The 21,216-nt window shown below is 39.4% G+C and overlaps 1 protein-coding gene across 2 annotated transcripts in view; it reads right to left on the minus strand.

The window, feature by feature from the left end:
- Nucleotides 1-3,918: 3,918 nt before the first annotated feature.
- LOC133773592 (aldo-keto reductase family 1 member C15-like) overlaps nucleotides 3,919-21,216 on the minus strand; it is a 56,555-nt gene continuing 39,257 nt past the window's right edge. For both annotated transcript variants that reach the window (XM_062211020.1, XM_062211021.1), the window contains 8 exons: nucleotides 16,512-16,679; nucleotides 14,917-15,033; nucleotides 13,980-14,057; nucleotides 12,711-12,833; nucleotides 9,318-9,427; nucleotides 7,727-7,892; nucleotides 5,871-5,953; nucleotides 3,919-4,055 (listed from right to left, as the gene is read on the minus strand). In XM_062211020.1, coding sequence (XP_062067004.1) covers nucleotides 4,013-4,055; nucleotides 5,871-5,953; nucleotides 7,727-7,892; nucleotides 9,318-9,427; nucleotides 12,711-12,833; nucleotides 13,980-14,057; nucleotides 14,917-15,033; nucleotides 16,512-16,679 — 888 coding nt within the window. In that variant the 3' untranslated portion in view covers nucleotides 3,919-4,012. The remainder of the gene's footprint in view (nucleotides 4,056-5,870; nucleotides 5,954-7,726; nucleotides 7,893-9,317; nucleotides 9,428-12,710; nucleotides 12,834-13,979; nucleotides 14,058-14,916; nucleotides 15,034-16,511; nucleotides 16,680-21,216) is intronic.

Here is a 21,216-nt window from a genome sequence, read left to right on the forward strand (position 1 = left end):
GTTGAGTAACTCATCTGTCAGGTGAGTGAATGTGGAAAGGGCAAACTTATGCAAAGAAGTTAATATTTATCCTACTTGATATAAACAGTATTGGTCTCTTATTTCAATTTGTAAATCTAGCAGAAGGTCCCCTAACACAGAGGACTGAAAAAGTCCCCCATATATTATTTCAAAAGAATTCAATCTAAGCCTGCTTTGGGATGCCTATTGCAAGCCAACAGGCAAAACATTGTCCCATCTTAGATGAGCCTCCTGACTGTCATAGCTCAAGGGTTTTTTCAAGGTATCATTCATCTTTTCATCTTTTCTGTCTTTTCCATGGGCTGCAACCTCCAGGATGCATGAAGTTCCCAGTTGATCTGTAGAGGTCGACTCAACTATTGGGTGACTCCAGACATCAAGGCTGGTGCATTATCACTTTGTGTGGTGTTAGGGAGTTCAAATATAAGAATAACCTCTTTTGAGATAGAATGGTCAGAGATCCAAAGGTCCTCTGTACCTGATATTAGAGAAGAAGGGAGGGGTCTTCAGCCTAGGTGTGCCTCCTCTAGAAGCTGGAAAGGGAAAAAATAGATTTTCTCCTAGAACTTCAATAAGAAGTGCAAACCTGCTCACACCTTCATTTTAGATGATTGAATCTGATATTGGACTTCTGACCTCCAGAATGGTAAGAAAATAAATTTGTAATGTTTTTATCCAAGAAGTATGTGGTAATTTGTCACAATATCAGGAAACTTAAACATACCTAATTCTGACAATTCTCATCATATTTTCTCCTTCTCTCCTCCCCTCTCCCTTCCAACTCCCCATCATTATCCACTATCATCACCAACTGTCCTCTTTACTAGATTATTAATAAGAGCTCATAGGGGCCGGCACCACGGCTCACTAGGCTAATCATCCACCTGCCGCACCAGTACCCCAGGTTCTAGTCCCGGTCAAGGTGCCAGATTCTGTCCCGGTTGTTTCTCTTCCAGTCCGGCTCTCTGCTGTGGCCCAGGAAGGCAGTGTAGGATGGCCCATGGACATGGGCCCTGCACCCACATGGGAAACCAAGAGGAAGCACCTGGCTCTTGGCTTCGGATGGCTGCAGTGTACCGGCCGTAGCGGCCATTTGGGGGGTGAACCAACAAAAGGAAGACCTTTCTCTCTGTCTCTCTCTCCTTCTCTCTCACTGTCTAACCCTGCCTATCAAAAAAAAAAAAAAAAACCCTAAGAGATGATTCATCTGCCATTTTCCTCTATAGTATCTTCACAATGGATTGACCTGAGTGATCCTTTTAACCTATGTCAGTTTGTGCAACTCCTCTGCTTAGATCTTACGATCCCTCTCCAATGCTCTCAGAATAAAAATTAACGCTTTTTTTTAAAAGAACCTATAGTATAGGCCCCCATATCCACTCTGGATCTTATCTTCTGCTCCCATATGCCTTGTTCACAAAAACTCTAAACATATTAACCAAATTGCTATCATTCAAATACTGCAGGAACATCTTTTCTTCACAGATTTAACATGTCCCATTCAACGTACCAGGAATCTTCTTCTCCCACCCTATATCCATTTAGTCACTTCAAACTGCTGCTCATGAGTAAATTGTAAATTTCTTCATGAATTTTTCTTATCATCCTACTTAAAATAACCCCTACCAACTCTCCCCACAACTACCTTCTCTCCTTCTCTGATTTATTTCCCCCAAAATCACAATCAAGGATCAGGAACTGTCTGGCTTTAATCAGACTTGCAGGCTAACAAATTTTCCTGTAAGTTTCACAAATGCTGGTAGAAGTCATGAAACTTCTGAGTAAGAAAAAAGAATATTTTATTATTTATGACAATATCAGTAACCAAAGAAATATAGAATTTTTGTGCTAGTTGCTTTGGCTCCAGTTTCTAGAGGGTGAATTACGGGTCAATCATATTTGCACCAGCAGTGGATTGAGGTTCAGCAGAAAAGCCATGAGTCTGAACTACTCACAACATTTATGTTAGGTAATAAACATAGAAAGCCTTTAACTGGAAGGTAATATTTTCTTTATATTACTAGGCAGTAAGCATGTCTTTCATTTCCTTGGAAGGAGTTAATATTTCTATATGACAAGATTGGTTGCCATAAAACCTTTTGAGAAAATAGTGTAGAATAAAGGACAGTCAGTGTCTCTTTTATCATATATATATATATATATATACATATATGTATATATATGTAAGTATATATATATAAGTGCATTATATGTACACATATGTATGTGTATATATATGAGAATTCATACAGAATTATCTCCCAGCAGCCCCTTACTCATTTCTCACAACTAAATGCTTCTTGCTTATTTAATTCATAGTCTGCTTCCTTCACTGGATTTTTTTTTTAATTTTTTTTGACAGGCAGAGTGGATAGTGAGAGAGAGACAGAGAGAAAGGTCTTCCTTTTTTGCCGTTGGTTCACCCTCCAATGGCTGCCATGGCCCGCCTGCTGCAGCGAGCGCACCGCGCTGATCCGATGGCAGGAGCCAGGTGCTTCTCCTGGTCTCCCATCAGGTGCAGGGCCCAAGGACTTGGCCCATCCTCCACTGCACTCCCGGGCCACAGCAGAGAGCTGGCCTGGAAGAGGGGCAACCGGGACAGAATCTAGCGCCCCGACCGGGACTAGAACCCAGTGTGCCAGCGCCGCAGGCAGAGGATTAGCCTATTGAGCCATGGCGCCGGCCCCTTCACTGGATTTTAAACACATCAATTTAATTTAGTATTTGCCTATAAAATAGCATCTGGAACATAAAGGATATTGAATAGTGTTTTTCTGGACAAATAAATGAACAAATGGCACAATATAGAATAACTGTTAACAATTACCAAACATGGGTAGATAAGAAACTAAAGAGGAATGAGTATTTGATGTAGCAGTTAAGATGCCTGCATCACATATCAGACTACTTGGATTCATGTCTGGGCTCTGCTCGTAATTCCAGCCATCTGTTAATGCACAACTTTGGAGGCAGCATGTGATGGGTTAGGTAGTCCTTGCCATCCATGTAAGAGACCTGGATTGAGTTCCTGGCTCCCAGACATTTGGAAGCAAACCAGAAGATGGGAGATCTCTGCTTATCTGCCTCTCCATTTCTGTCTCCCTGCCTCTCTAATAAAAAAAAATAATAAAGAAATTAAATGAATTAATAAGGTACAATACTTTACAACAAATGAAACATAATAGTGGAGTTTCTGAACAAGATTTGATACCTTGGAAAATAGTTATGTTAAGTAAAAGGAAAGTACAAAAGCTGTATGTTGAAGATATGCTTAAATTTGTGAATAAAAATACATAGAAAACAAATACGTTTTGTTTAGAAAAATCATGAAGGCCGGATGCCCCTCTTCCAGGCCAACTCTCTGCTGTGGCCAGGGAGTGCAGTGGAGGATGGCTCAAGTGCTTGGGCCCTGCACCCCATGGGAGACCAGGAGAAGCACCTGGCTCCTGCCATCGGATCAGCGCGGTGCGCCGGCCGCAGCGCGCCAACCGCGGCGGCCATTGGAGGGTGAACCAACGGCAAAGGGAAGACCTTTCTCTCTGTCTCTCTCTCTCACTGTCCACTCTGCCTGTCATAAAAAAAAAAAAGAAAAATCATGAAGGAAAATGCACCAAAGCTTAAATATTTTTGAATGGGAGGATTAGTTTACTTGTATCCTCTACCCATTCCTTTTTGTTTTCAAACCTTTGAATAACTTTTTTTAAATTTTATTTAAGTTTTATAAGTTTCATGTATTTCATATATACAGATTTAGGAACATAGTGATACCTCTCACCCTACCCTCCCTCCCGCCCATGCTCCAAACCTTCATCCTCTTATAATAATCAGAGAAAAGGAGCTTCTTTATGTTGAAATCTTTATTACTTCATAGTACAACAAGGAAAGCCACCTGAGAATACAGACACTGCTTCTTAGTCACGTCTACCAAAGACAAATTTTCTCCACAACCATCTTGAAGAATATTCTGGTAATAACATTCAATATTTCATGATCAGTATTCTTCAGAAAATGGATAATTAGGGTGATTAACAGCACTGAAAGAGAATAAGCGATATTAACTTATTAATTCTTTCTCCATTCTGAAAGGGAGGGTTTCTCAAAAGATACAGCTAGAATGGGAGCTGCCCCTCACTTTCTCTTTCTCAAATAAATAAATAAAAGAAATGTTATTTAGAAATTAGTATTACTGTCTGTTTTTTTTCTTTTTCCCATATTATTTTTTCTTTCTTAGAAGCTGTGTTTCTCAATCAAATTCCATTAAAGACTGTCTAGTGAGCAGTTCTGTGCCCAGGAGCTATGTTATCAATGCAGAGCCACAAAGAAGAATAAAACAAATCATTTATGGTCCACTGAGGCATATTATAGATTTATACTTAAATGATTTTGATTGTAGAAAATTATTTCACAATTTTTGATCATTCAAAATGTCTTTATTCTGAATACTGTTATAACTTTACAAATAGGAAGGACCTTTTGAAATCTTTCTTTGCAGACTGGATTTTTTATTCTCAATAAAATTGTATATTTATTTATTTATTTTGACAGGCAGAGTGGACAGTGAGAGAGAGAGACCGAGAGAAAGGTCTTCCTTTTTCTGTTGGTTCACCCTCCCCTCCAATGGCCGCCGCAGCTGGCACACTGCTGCCGGAGCATCGCGCTGATCCGAAGCCAGGAGCCAGGTGCTTCTCCTGGTCTCCCATGCAGGTGCAGGAACCAAGCACTTGGGCCATCCTCCACTGCCCTCCTGGGCCACAGCAGAGAGCTGGCCTGGAAGAGGGGCAACCGGGATAGAACCGGCACCCCGACCGGGATTAGAACCCGTTGTGCCAGCACCACAGGTGGAGGATTAGCCTATTGAGCCGCGGCACCAGCCAATTTTATATTCCTTATCTCAAAATTCAATCCTAAATTTCTCTGTTTGATTGTTCCTCTTTCTCTTCAATCCAATGTCCCTGAAGTAATAAAATGGAATATTGTGTTTGTGAATAAATCAAAAGTCAAGGCATGTAGGGACTCCTCAGAGGCTGATAGACAAAGATGATACTTGAGTAACACTCTTGATTTAAGGATTCAGAGAAATACTAGAGGACCTTTTCTTGATATGTGTACTTGTAGACCAGTTCATTTTATGATCTACTCACAGTTCATCTTGGTGAGATGAAATAGCTGAGGAAATGGGAGTTGTTATTGAGGAAAAGAAAGCCAAGGAATAGATCAATTTGGTAGAAATAGATGGAAGGGGAATGCCACATCTTAAAGAAATGCTACTGAATACTTAGGGCAGGAAGTAGAAGTAGGACTTCCTATGACATCCTTAGGACCCAGGAATATCTGCCTTCTAGGCCCCATCCTCTTAGAGTTGCACTGTACATTGCCCGGGTATAGAGAGAAAAAAAGATCAGGTTGCATTTTATTAGTTATTCATTATGTGTTCATGAGTTTCATCTTTGACATATATTAAAAAATAAATCATGTTAAAGAATATTAAAAAATTTGGAGTGTAAGCTCTGTACCTTCTGTCTATCAGGCAAATGGCCCCTGAAAACAGTGCCTCTGGAACAGTAGTAAATAAGAGTGGATTCACAATGATGCATCTTCTAGCAGTTTTCCTTATTATCTATCGTGAGTCCTGAAACAGAGATTCAGCCTCAAAGGAAATTTCTTCTGTGAAGTCTACAGGAAAGATCCTATTTCACATCTATCCCCCAAGCCAGGTCTGTCTTCTTGGTTTAGGGAAGAACTATTCCAGTTTAAACCTTTGCACAACAGAGAATAACCTGTGAAGTCGTCTATATATTCATATATGAATATATATGAATATGAATATATGATATATATGAATCACTTACAATAGAAATTTAAAATATCGTAAATTCTTGTCGAGGCAGTCAATTACTTTCATGTCCTCTGCAGTCAATTCAAACTCAAAAATCTGAAAGGGATGAAAGAATCACATTTAGATTCCCCATGGAATCTTCCTTCTACCTGGGAATGTGACAGTTTACCAGTCAAAAGGTGATAAAGATGACATTAAGGGAAGCATTTTCATCACCATTGGCTTCCACATAAACTCAGTCTGAGAACTCTTCTTCCTGAGTTCTGCCACTAGTCTTTTCAGACATACAATTTATCAATTCCAAATCTTTCTAAGTACAAAAAACAAAACATTTTTCCCCAAATATATGAACAGTTGGGCAATATACCTGCTGCCCTTGACTTAATCAAAGGTGCTTCCTTCTTTACCATCCCCTTCAACTTGATCCAGCTTTGAACTGAAACAAGCCTTGGAACACAGAATAACCTCTCGCCAAGGATCTGTTGACCTCAAGAAAAATCACTGTCCTTTCAACTCCGACTACACCATTTCCTCATCTCATATTTCCAAACAATCTCTATTGATGGGATACTTGCTCTTCCCTTTTAAACATCTTTCTTGATTATCTTAAACACACAAGAATTTTATAAACAAAGAATGCACCTTTATAACAAATCTTTCTTACTGAAATCCAGATTTGTTTTTATTTGTACTAACACACCTTCAATAACAAAGCAGAAAGATCTTGGGTAAAAAATATTAAATTCATTATTGCAACCAGGAAATAACTTCACAGGAAACTCAAGGCTCTACCTACCTATCTATCTATCTATCTATCTAACATCTATCTCATTTCTCTATATTTTGTCTTGCTATCATATATATCATCCCTCATCTATATTGTCTATCCACCCACTCATTCATTTATTATTGGTCCTGCATTTTAAAAATATACTCCAGAAGTGATATAGCTGTCATGGGAATATGTATTACAATGTTGAATTGAATAAAATAAAATATTTTTGAATGTTTTCACAATGAAATTTGCCTGTTGATTTTATCTTAAATTTATTAATTTAATCTATAGTTACAAGGATTTAAACAAATACATTATAAATAATATGTTCCAAGTGTCATATTTTTTTAAATAGTAAACTCACAATGAAACTTTTACCTGTCATCTTAAAATGGGAAAGAGTTTGAAAAATTCTTAAGAGATTAAAAACAAAATAAAGGCAATTGGTTGATCTAAAGGATATTGATTATATGAAGAAGTATTTAGGAAATAACCTTACATATTGACCTGTTAATTTGGTCACTATATAAGCTTGCCATGATCTCTGCCTTGAAAAAGGTGATAAATTCACCCAGAGAGAGTCGGTTCATTTAACGCTTCACAATCCAAATAGCACACTGACAGTCAAAAAATTTAAGCTAACAAAGAAAAAACTGACTCACAGAGCCAAGCCAAGTACTATGATGATTAAAAACAAATATAGTGGGGCACCTCACTTGTTTAATAAATAACTAAATCTATCTGAATTTGAGCTTAAAGTTCAAATAGGTGTTCAGGTGAGGAAGGTGAAGGAGAGGAACCAGCATCCTTAGCAATCTTTACCAAATAGATGGACTCATAAAACTCAGAAAATATTGAAATTGTAATAAGGTTGCTGTCATAGAACTTGTAAGTTGCCCAATTATGTGTGAGGTGACAAAACTTTAGACTTTGAGTCCGTACTCTTTCTTCCCATTCTTCCAAACTGCCCCCTTATAATACCCTGGGGAGAGACGCAAAGGTGTAATGAGACGTGGCACAAGTTCTCATGCAAGAGAGATTGCCCCAATACAGTTCACATGCAGCACTATGGAGAGACACTGCTCAATCTTTACCTGGAAGTTCTCTTTGATTCTCTTCTCACTGAAGCTTTTGACCAGGACCACCACCCCCTGCTGCAGAAGGTAGCGCAGGGCAACCTGACCTGGGGTTCGGTTGATTTTCTTAGCAATGGCATTCACAGTTGGGTCTTTCAAGAGATATGGGCTACTCTGATCAATCCTAGGGTGGAGACATACACAGATATTAAGAATGTAAGATGGAAAATCTAGAGTATGTTGATCTTTTAGCACAAATTCCCCAGACAATTGACAGAAATAGGTGCAATATGGTATGATTTTTAAAATTTCATGAATATTCATAAGATTCATAGTGGCAGCAACTGGAAATAATTAAATTGGCCATAAACAAGTGAATGGATCAATAATCCTTGCAATCAACAATCAACAGATGCTTGCAACTAATTCCATGAATCTCACAAACATACTGAGTAAAAGAAATAACACAAAATAATGTATATGACTTCTTTCATATGAAGTACTAAAGTAGACAAAATTAATCTAAGGCAAAAAAAAAAAAAAAACAGAAAAGAATTTCCTAAAGGTGAGGAAGACTCATCTCAGGAGGAACACATAAGAGTGTTCTGGGATACAGAAAGTTCCTGTAATATGACAGGAATATCTGTTACATAGTTCATCCATCTGTTGAAACTGTACATCCACGATATATGCATTACAATCTATATAAAATTTATAATAATTTTATAACATTCTATTTGCAGGGAGAAAGACATTTGGCTTAGTGGTTGAAACACCAGTAATCCATATCACAGAGTTCGGGATTGAGCCTCAGATCCAGGCCTAATCTCAGATTTCACTAATGCAGACCCTGTGTTGCAACAGTGATATCTCAAGTAATTGTTTCCCTGCCACATGGGAGACATAAGTTGAGTTCCTAATTCCTATCATCTGCTCAGCGAAGTCTCAGTTACTGCAGGCACTTGGGGAGTGAAACATTGCTTGGGAGCTCTGTCTTTATGTTATCTGTTAGATAGATAGATAGATAGATAGATGATAGATCAATCGATCAGTGTAGGGATTGCAGCACAGTGAGTTAGCACATTGCTTGAAATGCCCACATCCCATATGAGATGCTGATTTGTGTCCTGGTTCCTCTTCTTTTGATTAAGATTGCTGTTTATATACCCAGGAAAGCAGAAGATGATGGCCTTTTGCTCCCTGCTATCCATGTGGGAGACCTAAATAGACTTCCTGACTTTGTAACATTGGCCTGGCCCAGTTCCAGCTGTTGAGGGCATTTGGGGAGTGAATCAGCAAGTGGAAGGTCTTTCACTGGTTCTCTCTCTCTCTCTCTCTCTCTCGCTTTCTTCTCTCTCTCTCCTCTCTTCTCTCCTCTCTCCCTCTCTCTCTTTACATTTTGGAGTGAAGTTGCTAATAGGTAAACATATGCATGAAGGCAGAGTCAGAGAATATTAGTGACAGTGAAGCTCACTGATGGTACTGGGAAATTCACCATACTATATTGTGCCTCTTTTTTGAGCTTTTTCATAATAAAGTACTAAAACTCATTTTTTGTGTTTATCAATAGAATTGCTGACATGGGTTAACTCTTTCATATTCTCACTACCAGAATGGATCTCTGCCGGATCCCAAGGCGCTGTAAGCAACAAGAACAATGTCCTTGGACTTGCAGTACTCCAGAAGTTTGCTCTGGTTGAGATAAAAATGACATTCCACCTGTAATGTACCCAGACAAAAAGGTATCAGAATACATGAGCCAATAACCACATGTCAATGAAGGACTACCTAATACATTAAAAAGGAGCACGGGTACACCACTGAAGAAACTGCTTGGGGTTATCCACAGCCCATAGCCCCATGTCTCAGTTCAAGTTCTACCTCTACTTTTAATACATCATTAATATATGTACTACATTTTTAAATAGGTCATTTTCCCTATGCACCTTCTGAAATACCTTCAATCTCATTAGATGTCAGATGGATGAAACAAATTTCTTCAATTATTTTGTTTTATTAATGTTTATTAATGTTTTAAAGTGATTAAAATCTGAGCACAGTAAAGCTTTCGCTCTAGAAAGCAAAGAAGAAAATGAGGTATGTCAAAGGGACTAGAAGTTCATTTGAAAAGCCTTCTGCTAGCTCAAATGAAATTTTAAGCATCAAAAAGAACAATGTAGGCCATATAATAATTGTGACACAACAAGCTAAGCCAAATGGGTGCTGGTTTGAGTCCTAGCTACTCCGCCTCCAATCCAGCTCTCTGCTAATGTGCCTGGGAAAGCAGCACAAGATGGACAAAATCCTCAGACCCTTGTACCTGGATGGAGTTCCAGGCTCCTTGCTTTGGCCTGGCCAAGCCTTAGCTGTCCTGCTCATTTTGATAGTGAGCCGGCAGATGGAAGGCCTCTCTTTGTGTCTCTCCCTCTCCCTCTCTCTGTGTGTGACTCTAACATTGAAATAAATAAAACAAATATTTAAAAAATGCAACACTAAAGAGCAAATAGTATTATAAAAAAGTTTCTGCATGAAAATAAACTCATTTTTTATTCTGTTTATCATGATCTTTTGGCAGTTACCCTCATATAAAATAACTTTAGATATGAGACAATAATTTGTTAAGTGTTTTGATGGACCCATGTGAAAAATGTCACTATATTATTGACTGTACCTTTTTACGTTTTGAAATTTCACAAAAGTAGGATATTTTTAAAAATGAGAAAAAGGGGGCCGGCGTTAACGCCCTGGCCTGAAGTGCCGGCACCCCATATCGGCGCTGGTACTAGCCCCAGTTGCTCCTCTTCCGATTCGGCTCTCAGCTGTGGCCTGGGATAGCAGTAGAAGATGGCCCAAGTCCTTGTGCCCCTGAACCCGCGTGGGAGACCCAGAAGAAGCTCCTTGCTCTTGGCTTCAGATCAGCACAGCTCCAGCCATTGCGGCCATCTGGGGAGTAAACCTGTGGATGGAAGACCTCCTTCTCTGTCTCTACCTTTCTGTAACTCTGTCTTTCAAATAATAAATTTTTAAAAAAGAATAAAAAAAAGAGAAAAAATATTTCTATGCTAAACACAGGGAAAAAATCACCAGAACAATACTACAACTATTAAATCACTTTGCTATGCTTAATACTAGTCATTTTTTATTTCCAAGATTTCATATCATTTTTAAATATAGCATGCCTGATGAATATTCTCAGCATCATTTCTTCTAAGTTTGTTCCACTTTTCTTCCTTCCCCCTGTTTTCGGTCTCCATATCTCCAAAGCAGCTGACTCACACTTTGCTGTAATGATCATTTTTCCCTTGTATTAACTGGTTTTTAAAAGGACACCTTTTGTTGTCCAGCAAATTACGTGTGAAAAAACATTGTTAAAAAATTTCTGTGAAAATTCCTCCTGCATCTTTGGAAACAGCCCCAGAAAACCTCTTCTTTGCTGCACAAAGAAAGAGACTTGTAGCCAATTGCCTGTAGAAAGTCACCTTGCAACTCCAAAAGACAGAGCATAAAGAAAATGAATTGGTTTCATGGCAGTATCTTACAGCTACTGGAACAACCAAATCCCAAGCCTTCTGTAAGTGAATCAGCTTCTTTAAATATTAAACCCCTTAAATTAACTTTTCATTCCAGCTAAGCACATCCTGTGAGAGTAGCATACAATTGTAAGATGTGATTTTTAAATGACATTATAAGCTTTTCTCTTTTGCTATCAGTCTTCAAAATATCTCAGCCCAGATCTCCATGAATCCATCATAAATTTAATCATTTCCCTCTTGTTAGATATTTAAAGCTCTGGTTGTTGAGTACTAGAAATGAAATTACAATTAAATATTCATAGATAGCCGGCGCCGTGGCTCTATAGGCTAATCCTCCATCTGTGGTAACGGCACACTGGGTTCTAGTCCCAATCGGGGTGCCGGATTCTGTCCCGGTTGCCCCTCTTCCAGGCCAGCTCTCTGCTGTGACCCGGGAGGGCAGTGGAGGATGGCCCAAGTGCTTGGGCCCTGCACCTGCATGGGAGACCAGGAGAAGCACCTGGCTCCTGCCTACGGATCAGCGCAGTGCACCGGCCGCGGCGGCCATTGAAGGGTGAACCAATGGCAAAGGAAGACCTTTCTCTCTGTCTCTCTCTCTCTCACTGTCCACTCTGCCTGTAAAATAAATTTATATATATATATATATATATATATATATATATATATATATATGGTTGTATTTTTTAACCTACTTTGATTTTCTACAAGTAGATTTCTAGAAGTAAATAGCTAAGGTAAAGGGTATTAACACTGGAATGGCCTTTCATATAATTACCAACTTCTTTAAAAGCATTTAAACTTTATAATATCATAAACAATAAGGTGATTACCAACACTGTGTATTCTTTAAAATACATGTGTTTTAATTATTATTTGTATGTTTTCAAACTTTCCACTGCTTTACTATGATTTGGCATTTGTTCTTGCCACTCTGTAACTGCTCTGTCAGGTTTCCCACCAATTCCATGCCACTGCATCCAACTTTTTTCCATCCTCATCGAGATGGATACCTGACACCTGATACTACACTCTCCTCAATTTCTCTCTACCTATCTGGCAACTCCTATTCTTATCTCCTGGTTTGGCATCTTTGGCCCTTACCAGTTAGCTTTCGTGTCTCCTTACTTTTCATAGGAGAAAAATCCATTTCGGCAAGTTTAACTTTATCATTCACAAAGCAAAGACTCCAAAAGTCTGTCTCTTCATCCCAGATCATCTTCCTGATCTACATTTCAACACTGATATCTGCCAACTCAGTTTTTGCACTTGAATGTGTCATGGGAGTCTGTATAGTATTGAGTAATGGAAGTCATACTTCTCCCACTCTTCTCAACTTGATTCTTCTCTGGGGTTTCTTATAGCAATGAAAGGACCAATCATCTACATAACTGATATAAAATGTGATTTAAGGAAGAAGAATGTAAAGAACAGAACATAGGAAGAAAAGGCCCAGAAGGCTACTGACTCACCTGGTTGCAGGTGGGCTTATACTTGAGCCCTGGCTTGTTCAGTATTAGTTCCAGCTGTTTGTGATTGAAATTGGACACCCCAATGGACTTGGTTAAACCTGCATCCTTGCACTTCTCCAGAGCCTGGGCAAGTTGGAAATGTGTGGTTAAATCTTTAGTGTACTTTGTGCTTTTGATTTGTCATTAGAGTTTCTAAAAACTAGAAATCTTTTTAACAAGTGTAACAATTTTGCTGAAATAAATAATTTTATCACTTGAATACTTTATTTCATAATGTACTCTATTTCTGTGCAAACATATTTGTCTCTTCAATTCTATTACATGCATACTGAGCACAATTAATAAATCTTCAATTGTTTTAAAATACTTTACATCCTTTGCCCTCTTCAGTGATGCCTATTTTGCTATTAAGCTTACAATAGTTTTTAACAAATGTACCAAGAGTCAAAGGCAAAGCAACACTCTAAGTTTTCTGCTAGTAGAGGTTTTATTGACACCTCTTTTCTAGAATTGTGAAAAAAAAAATTAGGATGGGCTACATGAGGGAAGGTTCCACTCTTCCTTCCAGTGTACCCATCTGCGAAGTCTGCTGCTTTCCTGCCTCCACAGATGGGTTCCACCTTTCTTTGCTATATCTCTATCTCTTCTTGAGTTTCCTTATGCTGATACCCTTTGGAGGGTTCACTTCCTCAACCTTATCTGTGATGCAAAGAAATACCTGCTTAGAAAAACAGAAGTTTAAATTGGGACCAGTGTTTTGGTGCAGAAGGTTAAGCCACCAACTATGAAACCAGAATCCCATACCAGAGCACTGCTTTAAATCCTGGAAGCTCTACTTTAGATCCAGCTCCCTTCTAATGCACCTGGGAAAGCAGTGGAAGATGACCCAAGCACTTGTGCCCCTGCCATCCATGTGGGAGGTCTAAATGGATTTCCAGGATCCTGACTTCAGCCTGATCCAGACCCAACCTTTGTGGCCATTTGAGGGGTGAACCAGCAGATACAAGATCTGTTTCTCTGTCTCCCTCTCACTCTGTTACTCTGCCTTTAAAACAAATAAATATTTTTAAAAACTAAAAATTAGAAGTCCTCTGAGGTAGTATAGTTCAAGTCCCTCACTTTACAGATAGGAACAAAGAACTACAGAGGGATTCCATACCATGTGTGAGATCAGACATCTGCTGGAGCAAAACCTGTCTCTTCTGATTCCCCATGCAGTGTTTCCTACCTTTCTAGATGGTGCCTTTGGTTGTCTATAGCCACACATACCTCCCATGTGTCACGAAGATCCACTGTTTCTAAAATGATTTGCCCTTTGGCATCCTGTGGTAGGAGGTCATCCGCAGGCTGGAAAACAGAAAGAAGACAGGATGAGGAGTTTTTCTTTCATAATGATCTTTTTTATGCCCGTGGAGCTTCGACATAGAACCCTCAGGGACCTGTGATTAACTGCAAGTGTGTATGAGCATTCATGGGCATACATGTGTCTGTAAGGGGAGAATGAAAATCAGAATCATCTGAGAGGCTACAAACTACAGACTACCCCGTACATCTGCTGCCCCCACACACCCCTAAAACTCACAAGATTGAAGTCTCCTACAGTTGGGATAGATTTAATTTCTCAAGGACAGTATGCTTTGAAGTGCAGTACTAATCAGAACCTTAAATCAATGTGTTTTACTTCCAGTTGTTGGTTACCCAGCTCTTACAGAGGGAGGCTATCATTGGTATTCAGCCAAAGTCTACTGTGAAGAGAGTTCGGATCAGCAAAGTTCAAAAGAGCCTGGTTGTACAATGCAGACCATCCAGGTCTCCCACTTGTTTGGGCTAAGAAATACAAGTAGGAGAGGTCCTTACGCTTCCTCTGAACCTGTAGTAACTCAACATTCTTGAGGACTCTAATTGCTAATATGTCTGTAGGCAGCAGCATAATCACCTTACACCTCAACTGCCTAAGGTGGAAGCAGTGCTGTAAATGAACCTCAATCCCTCTGAAGGCTGGGAGATAAGACTGAAAAAGTCCTAAGGGGAGGGATTATTCAACTATCAAGGACAATCAAGTCATTAAGAATTATATTCCCTTCATTCAAGTCTACCTCCTTCAACAGAAACACAGATAATCTAGCTGTCAAGCTAATATGACACAAGTGAGCTGATAATAATATTGATAAATTCATTTTGAGCTCAAACAAAATCAAAAGCTTACCTTCATCGGAATTGGAATATGTATGAGGAATAGGTCAACATAATTCAGTTGAAGTTTTTTCAGTGATTTTTCCAGTGATGTTCGAACCAACTCTGGTCGAAGGAATGTAGCCCAAACCTGCAACAACAAAGATAAAAATTGGCTTATGATCTCATATTTTGGGAAATCAAAATTAGACATTATAGCTAAAAGTGAATTGTGAGTAGCAATGCATTTTGATGGTCTAATACTAAGAAGAGTTGGTACTAAATTTATGTTACTCATTATAAACCAGGTCCTTAGTGAGATACCAAGATTTCCTTGCATGCAGTATAAGAAAAACAATAAAACTTAGATGGGGCAGGAAAAACAGATATTTCAAAGATTAGAAGTCACCCTCTGAAAAGGAGTCAAAAAATGGCAGATGGAACTGGCATTTTGCATAGTGAGTGAGGCTGCCATCTGCAATACCAGCAACCCACATGGGAACCAGTTCCAGACACAGCTGTTCCACTTCCAATCCAGCTCTCTGTTAATGCAACTGAGAAACCAACAGAGGATGGCCCAAGTGCTTGAGTCCTTGCACATACGTGAGAAACCAAAAGAAGCTCCTGGCCCCTGGCTTCTGTCTGGCCTAGCCCTGACTGTTATGGCCATTTGGTAAAAGAACCTACAGATGGAAGACCTCTCTGTCTCTTCCTCTGTCTCTCTGTAACTCTGTCATTCAAATAAAAATAAAATAAGAAATGCCAGGTGAGAGCAAATGGGATCCCTATTCTACATAATAAATCCCCAAAACTACTCTGCTGAGAGATCCACATTCTAAAAACAAATTTCAATCAATATAAATATATATATGATTAACCTGGAGAGAACTCAACTCTCTTTACACTGGAAGTGTGATTTTTCTACCTGAGAAAATTTTACAAATTTTACTAAATTCAGTGCAGATTGGAGAGGGGAAGGATCTTGTAGTCTAGCTCCCTTTTCTGAATAGTATCTCAAGTGCACCTGGTATATTTACCTAAGAATATATATTTACCTAAGAATTAAAGGGGCAGACCAATATTGGTGCAGTAAATTCATATAATAAATAGGTATTGTTCTTATTTTATAAATTAATCATGTCAGTGACCAAGGCATTGGAAAAACTACATCTCATCTTTAACACATTTCAGAGCAAAGCAAGTATTTTCCTTTATATTTAAAGATTCATTTATTTTATTTTAAAGGTAGAGTGACAGAAAGAAAAGGTAAGATAGAGAGACTAAAAGAGAGTGAGATGTAATCCAGTGGTTCACTCTTCAAATCCCCAGAACAGCCAGGGATAAGCCAAGCAAAAGTCAGGAGCAAAGTCAAATAGTTAGGTCATCATCTGTTGCCTTGGATGTATAAAAAATAAGGTACTTTAGAATTGGAATAGTGGGGATTTGAATCAGCACTTCAAAATAGAAGGTGGCTAAACCCATTGTGCCACACCTGCCCAAAGTAAGCCTTTCTGTTTTCTGTTTCTATAATGTGCCTCCCCAATTTTAGGAAATAAAACACTCAAGTTGAGACCAAATATCTTTTCAAAATAACATATCTGGACCGACAGTGGCCTGTAGTCACTGTACCTTGGTGGTGCAGAATATGTCCTCTCTCTTCACAGTACCATCAGCAATCTTCTCTCGAATAGCTGCCCCAACCTCCTCCTCATTTTCATATAAGTATGCTGCATCGATATGACGGAAACCTGCATCAATGGCCACTTTAGTGAACTCGAAAGCCTTGTTTTTTTGAATCTATAAAACAAGAACAAAGAGAGTTAGTGATCTGCCCAACACAAAGAGAGGCAATTTACTTTCTTGGTAACAGTTTCATCAGTTGTTGCTGCCAAACCCCCAATCCTTATTTGATGATCTTAGTAATAGACCTGTGCTCTGGAGACATCAATTAAGCTCCAATGTAACTTCTTATCTGAAAGGAATTAGTAAAATGGGCTTCACCACAGAACATGGAAAATCAAGTCTCATTCAACAAGAATCAATTATAAGAAAATGGTTATCGGTAAGCTTCCAGTGCTGGGAGAATATTTTAAGGCACTCAGCAGGAAGGACCCAGGTGCACACGCACGTGCACACACACACACACATTACAGCATCTGGTATTAGTCAATAATTTGAAATGAGTTCCCTAAAATGCATCCTTCCCAGGTTCCACCCAACTGAGCTCTCCAAGCTCTTCATGATTCTTTATCCTTCGTTCTTCAAGCTCTCCCATTCAACATTTATCCAACATGCATTTATTGAGAACCTCCTGTGTGCCTCACAATATGTTAGACCCTGAGGTGCTATAGATTTAGCCATGAAGAAAAGGCTTCCCTGCCCTCGTGAGGCTTCCAAGAAGAGTGACAGTCATTAAACAAGGGAACAAGTATTAAATAAGTAAACCAACAGAAATGCATCACAAAGAGATGCAATAAAGTTAGTTTACAGGACCTATCCCAAAATTAAAAGGTATACAGAGGGGGCTGGTGTTGTGGTACATGGAGTAAAGCCACTGCCTGCGACACCTCCCAGCTGCCCCACTACTGATCCAGCACCCTGCCTGGAGAGCAGTGGAGATGGCCCAAGTGCTTAGGGCCTTGCATACACATGGGAGATCAGGAAGAAACTCCTGGTTCCTGGTTTCAGCCTGGCCCAGCCCCAGCCATTGTGGCCATCTGGGGAGTGAATCAGTGGATGAAAGATATCTTTGTGTGTGTGGGTGCATGTGTGTATGGGTGTGTGTATGTGTAACTCTGCCTTTCAAATAAATAAATACACCTTTAAAAATGTATACAGAGGACAGCTGAGAAAATAACCTGTCCACTTTCCGTCTAAGATACAAAGTAGGGAGTTAAAGCAATGGACTGTGGAGTGAAATGCATTAGAGACAGAGTCAGCTTTTAAGCCAAGTCCAGAGGGCAGGAGCCTGCTAAAGAAACCTGGAAAACAGTAAGGACATTCCTGGAACTGGAAGGTATCCTTGAGCATCTGGGAAGTGCAAGTCCTGAGTGGGAACAAGCTGACCAAATTCCAAGTATTTAAGAAAGCCAGGATCACTGCAATGCTACAATTAAAAGAATACATGAAGTCTGTTATTCATTCACCAAAGTGCCTCCCAGGACCACTGTTTGTTTTTCATTGCCATCATCAGTTCTTCATTCAGAATACCATTTGCCTGGACTTCGGTAACAACCATTCTAGTTTCTCCCTAGAAATTCCCCCATCATGCTCAGGAGAAATAACTGGTGTGAGAAAGGATTTCTTTTGTGTCTTTCTATGGCTTCCTCTAAAGCAACCCTTCAGGAAACAATCTGGATAATTAATACATTTAACACATAATGGCAACCTCATGAATGATTTTTAAATTTCATTCTATTTAAAAAAAAGCCTTCAGATTGATTCCCCTGTTCCTACAGGAAAACACTAGCCCTCTTCTCAGAAGTCCACACTGCACAGGCAGGTAACTGTCCTGTCTTCAGCATCCCTTTTACTTGAGTTGAATAATGTCATTACTCACAGGAATTCCTGTGCTGGACTTCAAGCCTGATTTAAGCTCAGCTTACCCCTCCTGAAAACCTTCCCAAAACATCCAGCTCCATTGGCCTCCCACTTTCTGAACCTCTCAACTTCCTCTGGCTTTTAGTGATACAATGCCCCTGAGCATTGGGGCAGATGTTATTACACAAAGGGTTAAGGTCCCAAATGAGATAACTACATCCCATTTGGGAGAGCCTGGAATTAAGTCCTGCTTCCACTTCAGATCCAGCTTCCTGCTAATACACCTTAGGTAGCAGATGATGGCCCAAGTACTTGGCTTCCTGACATTAACATGGGAGGCCTGGATAGAGCTCCTGGCTCCTGGCTGTGGTCTGGCACAGATCCAATGTTAGGAGCATTTGGGGAGTGAACCAGTGAGTGGAAGATCTCTCCTGCTCTGACACTCCCTTTCTGACTTTCAAATAAATAAATACACTTTTTTAATGAGCATTGTTACACAGCTGGACATATATACATCAAATGTTTTTATATCATTGTGAAAGCCCAGGAGAAATGAAGCAATTCCCATCATTGCCAGCATAGATTGATAATATCAACTAAGAGCTTGATCATGACTGTTGAACTGATTAATTGATTTGTCAGTTAATAGTTATACATACTACTTGAGTTACCTTGATGGCAATACTCATAAGACCAAAAGGTTGATTATCCCCATCTGCCCATCTTTAAAACCAGGTCCATATACAGTGCCTTTAATGCATTATAGATACCATCAGAACCCAGTCTCCCACTGTCTCCCAGCTCCCTTCAGTTAGATTAAAATGCACTTGCCATGCTTTTTAATTTTTCTCAATGGACTTTTTTGTGTTTAAATAATTTTTAATTATATAAGATGAACAAATTTCATATATTCCATATATACAGATTTAGGAACATAATGAATCTTCCTCAAACCCACACTCCAACCCTCCCTCCTCCTTCCTTTCTTATTCTTTCTTTCAACTTTTACAATGGCATACTTTCAGCTTATTCTATAATCATAAGTTTAATTCTCCACTAAGTAAAGAATTCAACAAGAGGTCCCGGCAAGATGGCAGAATAGGAAGGGAGCACACTGACAGTCTGGGAAGAGACAGTTTAATAAAAGTGGAGATACTACAGGTTCAAGGAAGAGTTGGGGAAGAAACTGCAGAGGAAATTTGTCTGGAACTAGTGATTCATGGTGCACCTGCGTGGAGGGCGCGGGAACCCACGGCTAAGGACACCAGCCACGGAATCTACACACCAGCACTGGAACTCAAGGAGCCAGAGATTGGAAGCTGACTACCTTCAATTCCGCTCAGCTGTGTGGAACTACGTCCCATTTGAATTAAAAAAGAGAGAGAGAGAGAGAGAGATTTACCACACCTAACCTGGGTGTGTCACCTTTGGCACACCCTTAACCCTGAAGAACCAAACAAAGCTCTCTGGCCACATCCATCTCAAGCCTCTAAGGCTCCATCAAAAGCAGACAGTCCACTTAATACAGTCATAGTATAACAAGAAAAAAACACCATAGCGAGGGAAGAAGAATCCAAAGAATATATCCACAATGGCAAGCAACAAATGCAGAGACTGAGGACACAAGAACAAGGAAGACATTATGACACCCCCAAATGAACAAGACACCCCAAGCCAAGATTATGAAGATGAAGAGATAGAAGAAATGCAAGATACAGATTGCAAAAAATTTATGATAAAAACATTTAGAAGTTTTCAAAAGAAATTTCTTGAACTACAGAAATCCTTACTAGACAGGATAGAAAATCTCTCTCGTGAAAATGAAATCTTAAAGAGGAATCAAAATGAAATGCAGAAACTAGTAAGACAGGAAAGTATGATAGTGAAGAGAAATCAAAATGAAATGAAGAACTCAATAGATCAAATGACAAACACATTAGAGAGCCTTAAAAACAGAATGGGCGAAGCAGAAGAGAGAATATCAGACTTAGAAGACAGAGCACAGGAAAGGAAACAGGCAAACCAAAGAAAAGAAGAAGAAATTAGAAAGCTAAAAAATATTGTTGGGAATCTACAGGATACTATTAAAAAACCCAACATTCAGGTTCTAGGAGTTCCTGAAGGCATGGAGAGGGAGAAAGGATTAGAAGCCCTTTTTAGTGAGATACTAGCAGAGAACTTCCCGGGTTTCGAATAGGGCAGAGACATCTTAGTACAGGAAGCTCATAGAACCCCTAGTAAACATGACCAAAAGAGATCCTCACCACGACATGTTGTAATCAAACTCACCACAGTGAAACATAAAGAAAAGATTCTAAAATGTGCAAGAGATAAACATCAGATTACTCTCAGAGGATCTCCAATTAGACTCACAGCAGACTTCTCATCAGAAGCCCTACAAGCTAGAAGGGAATGGGGAGACATAGCCCAGGTACTAAGAGAGAAAAACTGCCAGCCCAGAATATTATATCCTGCAAAGCTCTCATTTGTGAATGAAGGTGAAAGAAAGACCTTTCACAGCAAATAGAAATTGAAAGAATTTGCCACCACTCGTCCTGCCCTGCAAAAGATACTTAAAGATGTGTTACACACAGAAACACAGAAACATGACCATCAGTATGAAAGAAGGTAAAGGAAGGAAACCTCCCAACAAATGATCACAGGAAGCTCAAAGCATATATTAGAAAATATCTTTGGCAAATGGCAGGGCAAAGTTACTACTTATCAATAGTCACATTGAACATTAATGGCCTCAACTGTCCAGATAAAAGACAGATTGGCTGATTGGCTTAAG

Source organism: Lepus europaeus, chromosome 14 (assembly GCF_033115175.1).
Source record: "Lepus europaeus isolate LE1 chromosome 14, mLepTim1.pri, whole genome shotgun sequence".
Classification (NCBI taxonomy): domain Eukaryota; kingdom Metazoa; phylum Chordata; class Mammalia; order Lagomorpha; family Leporidae; genus Lepus; species Lepus europaeus.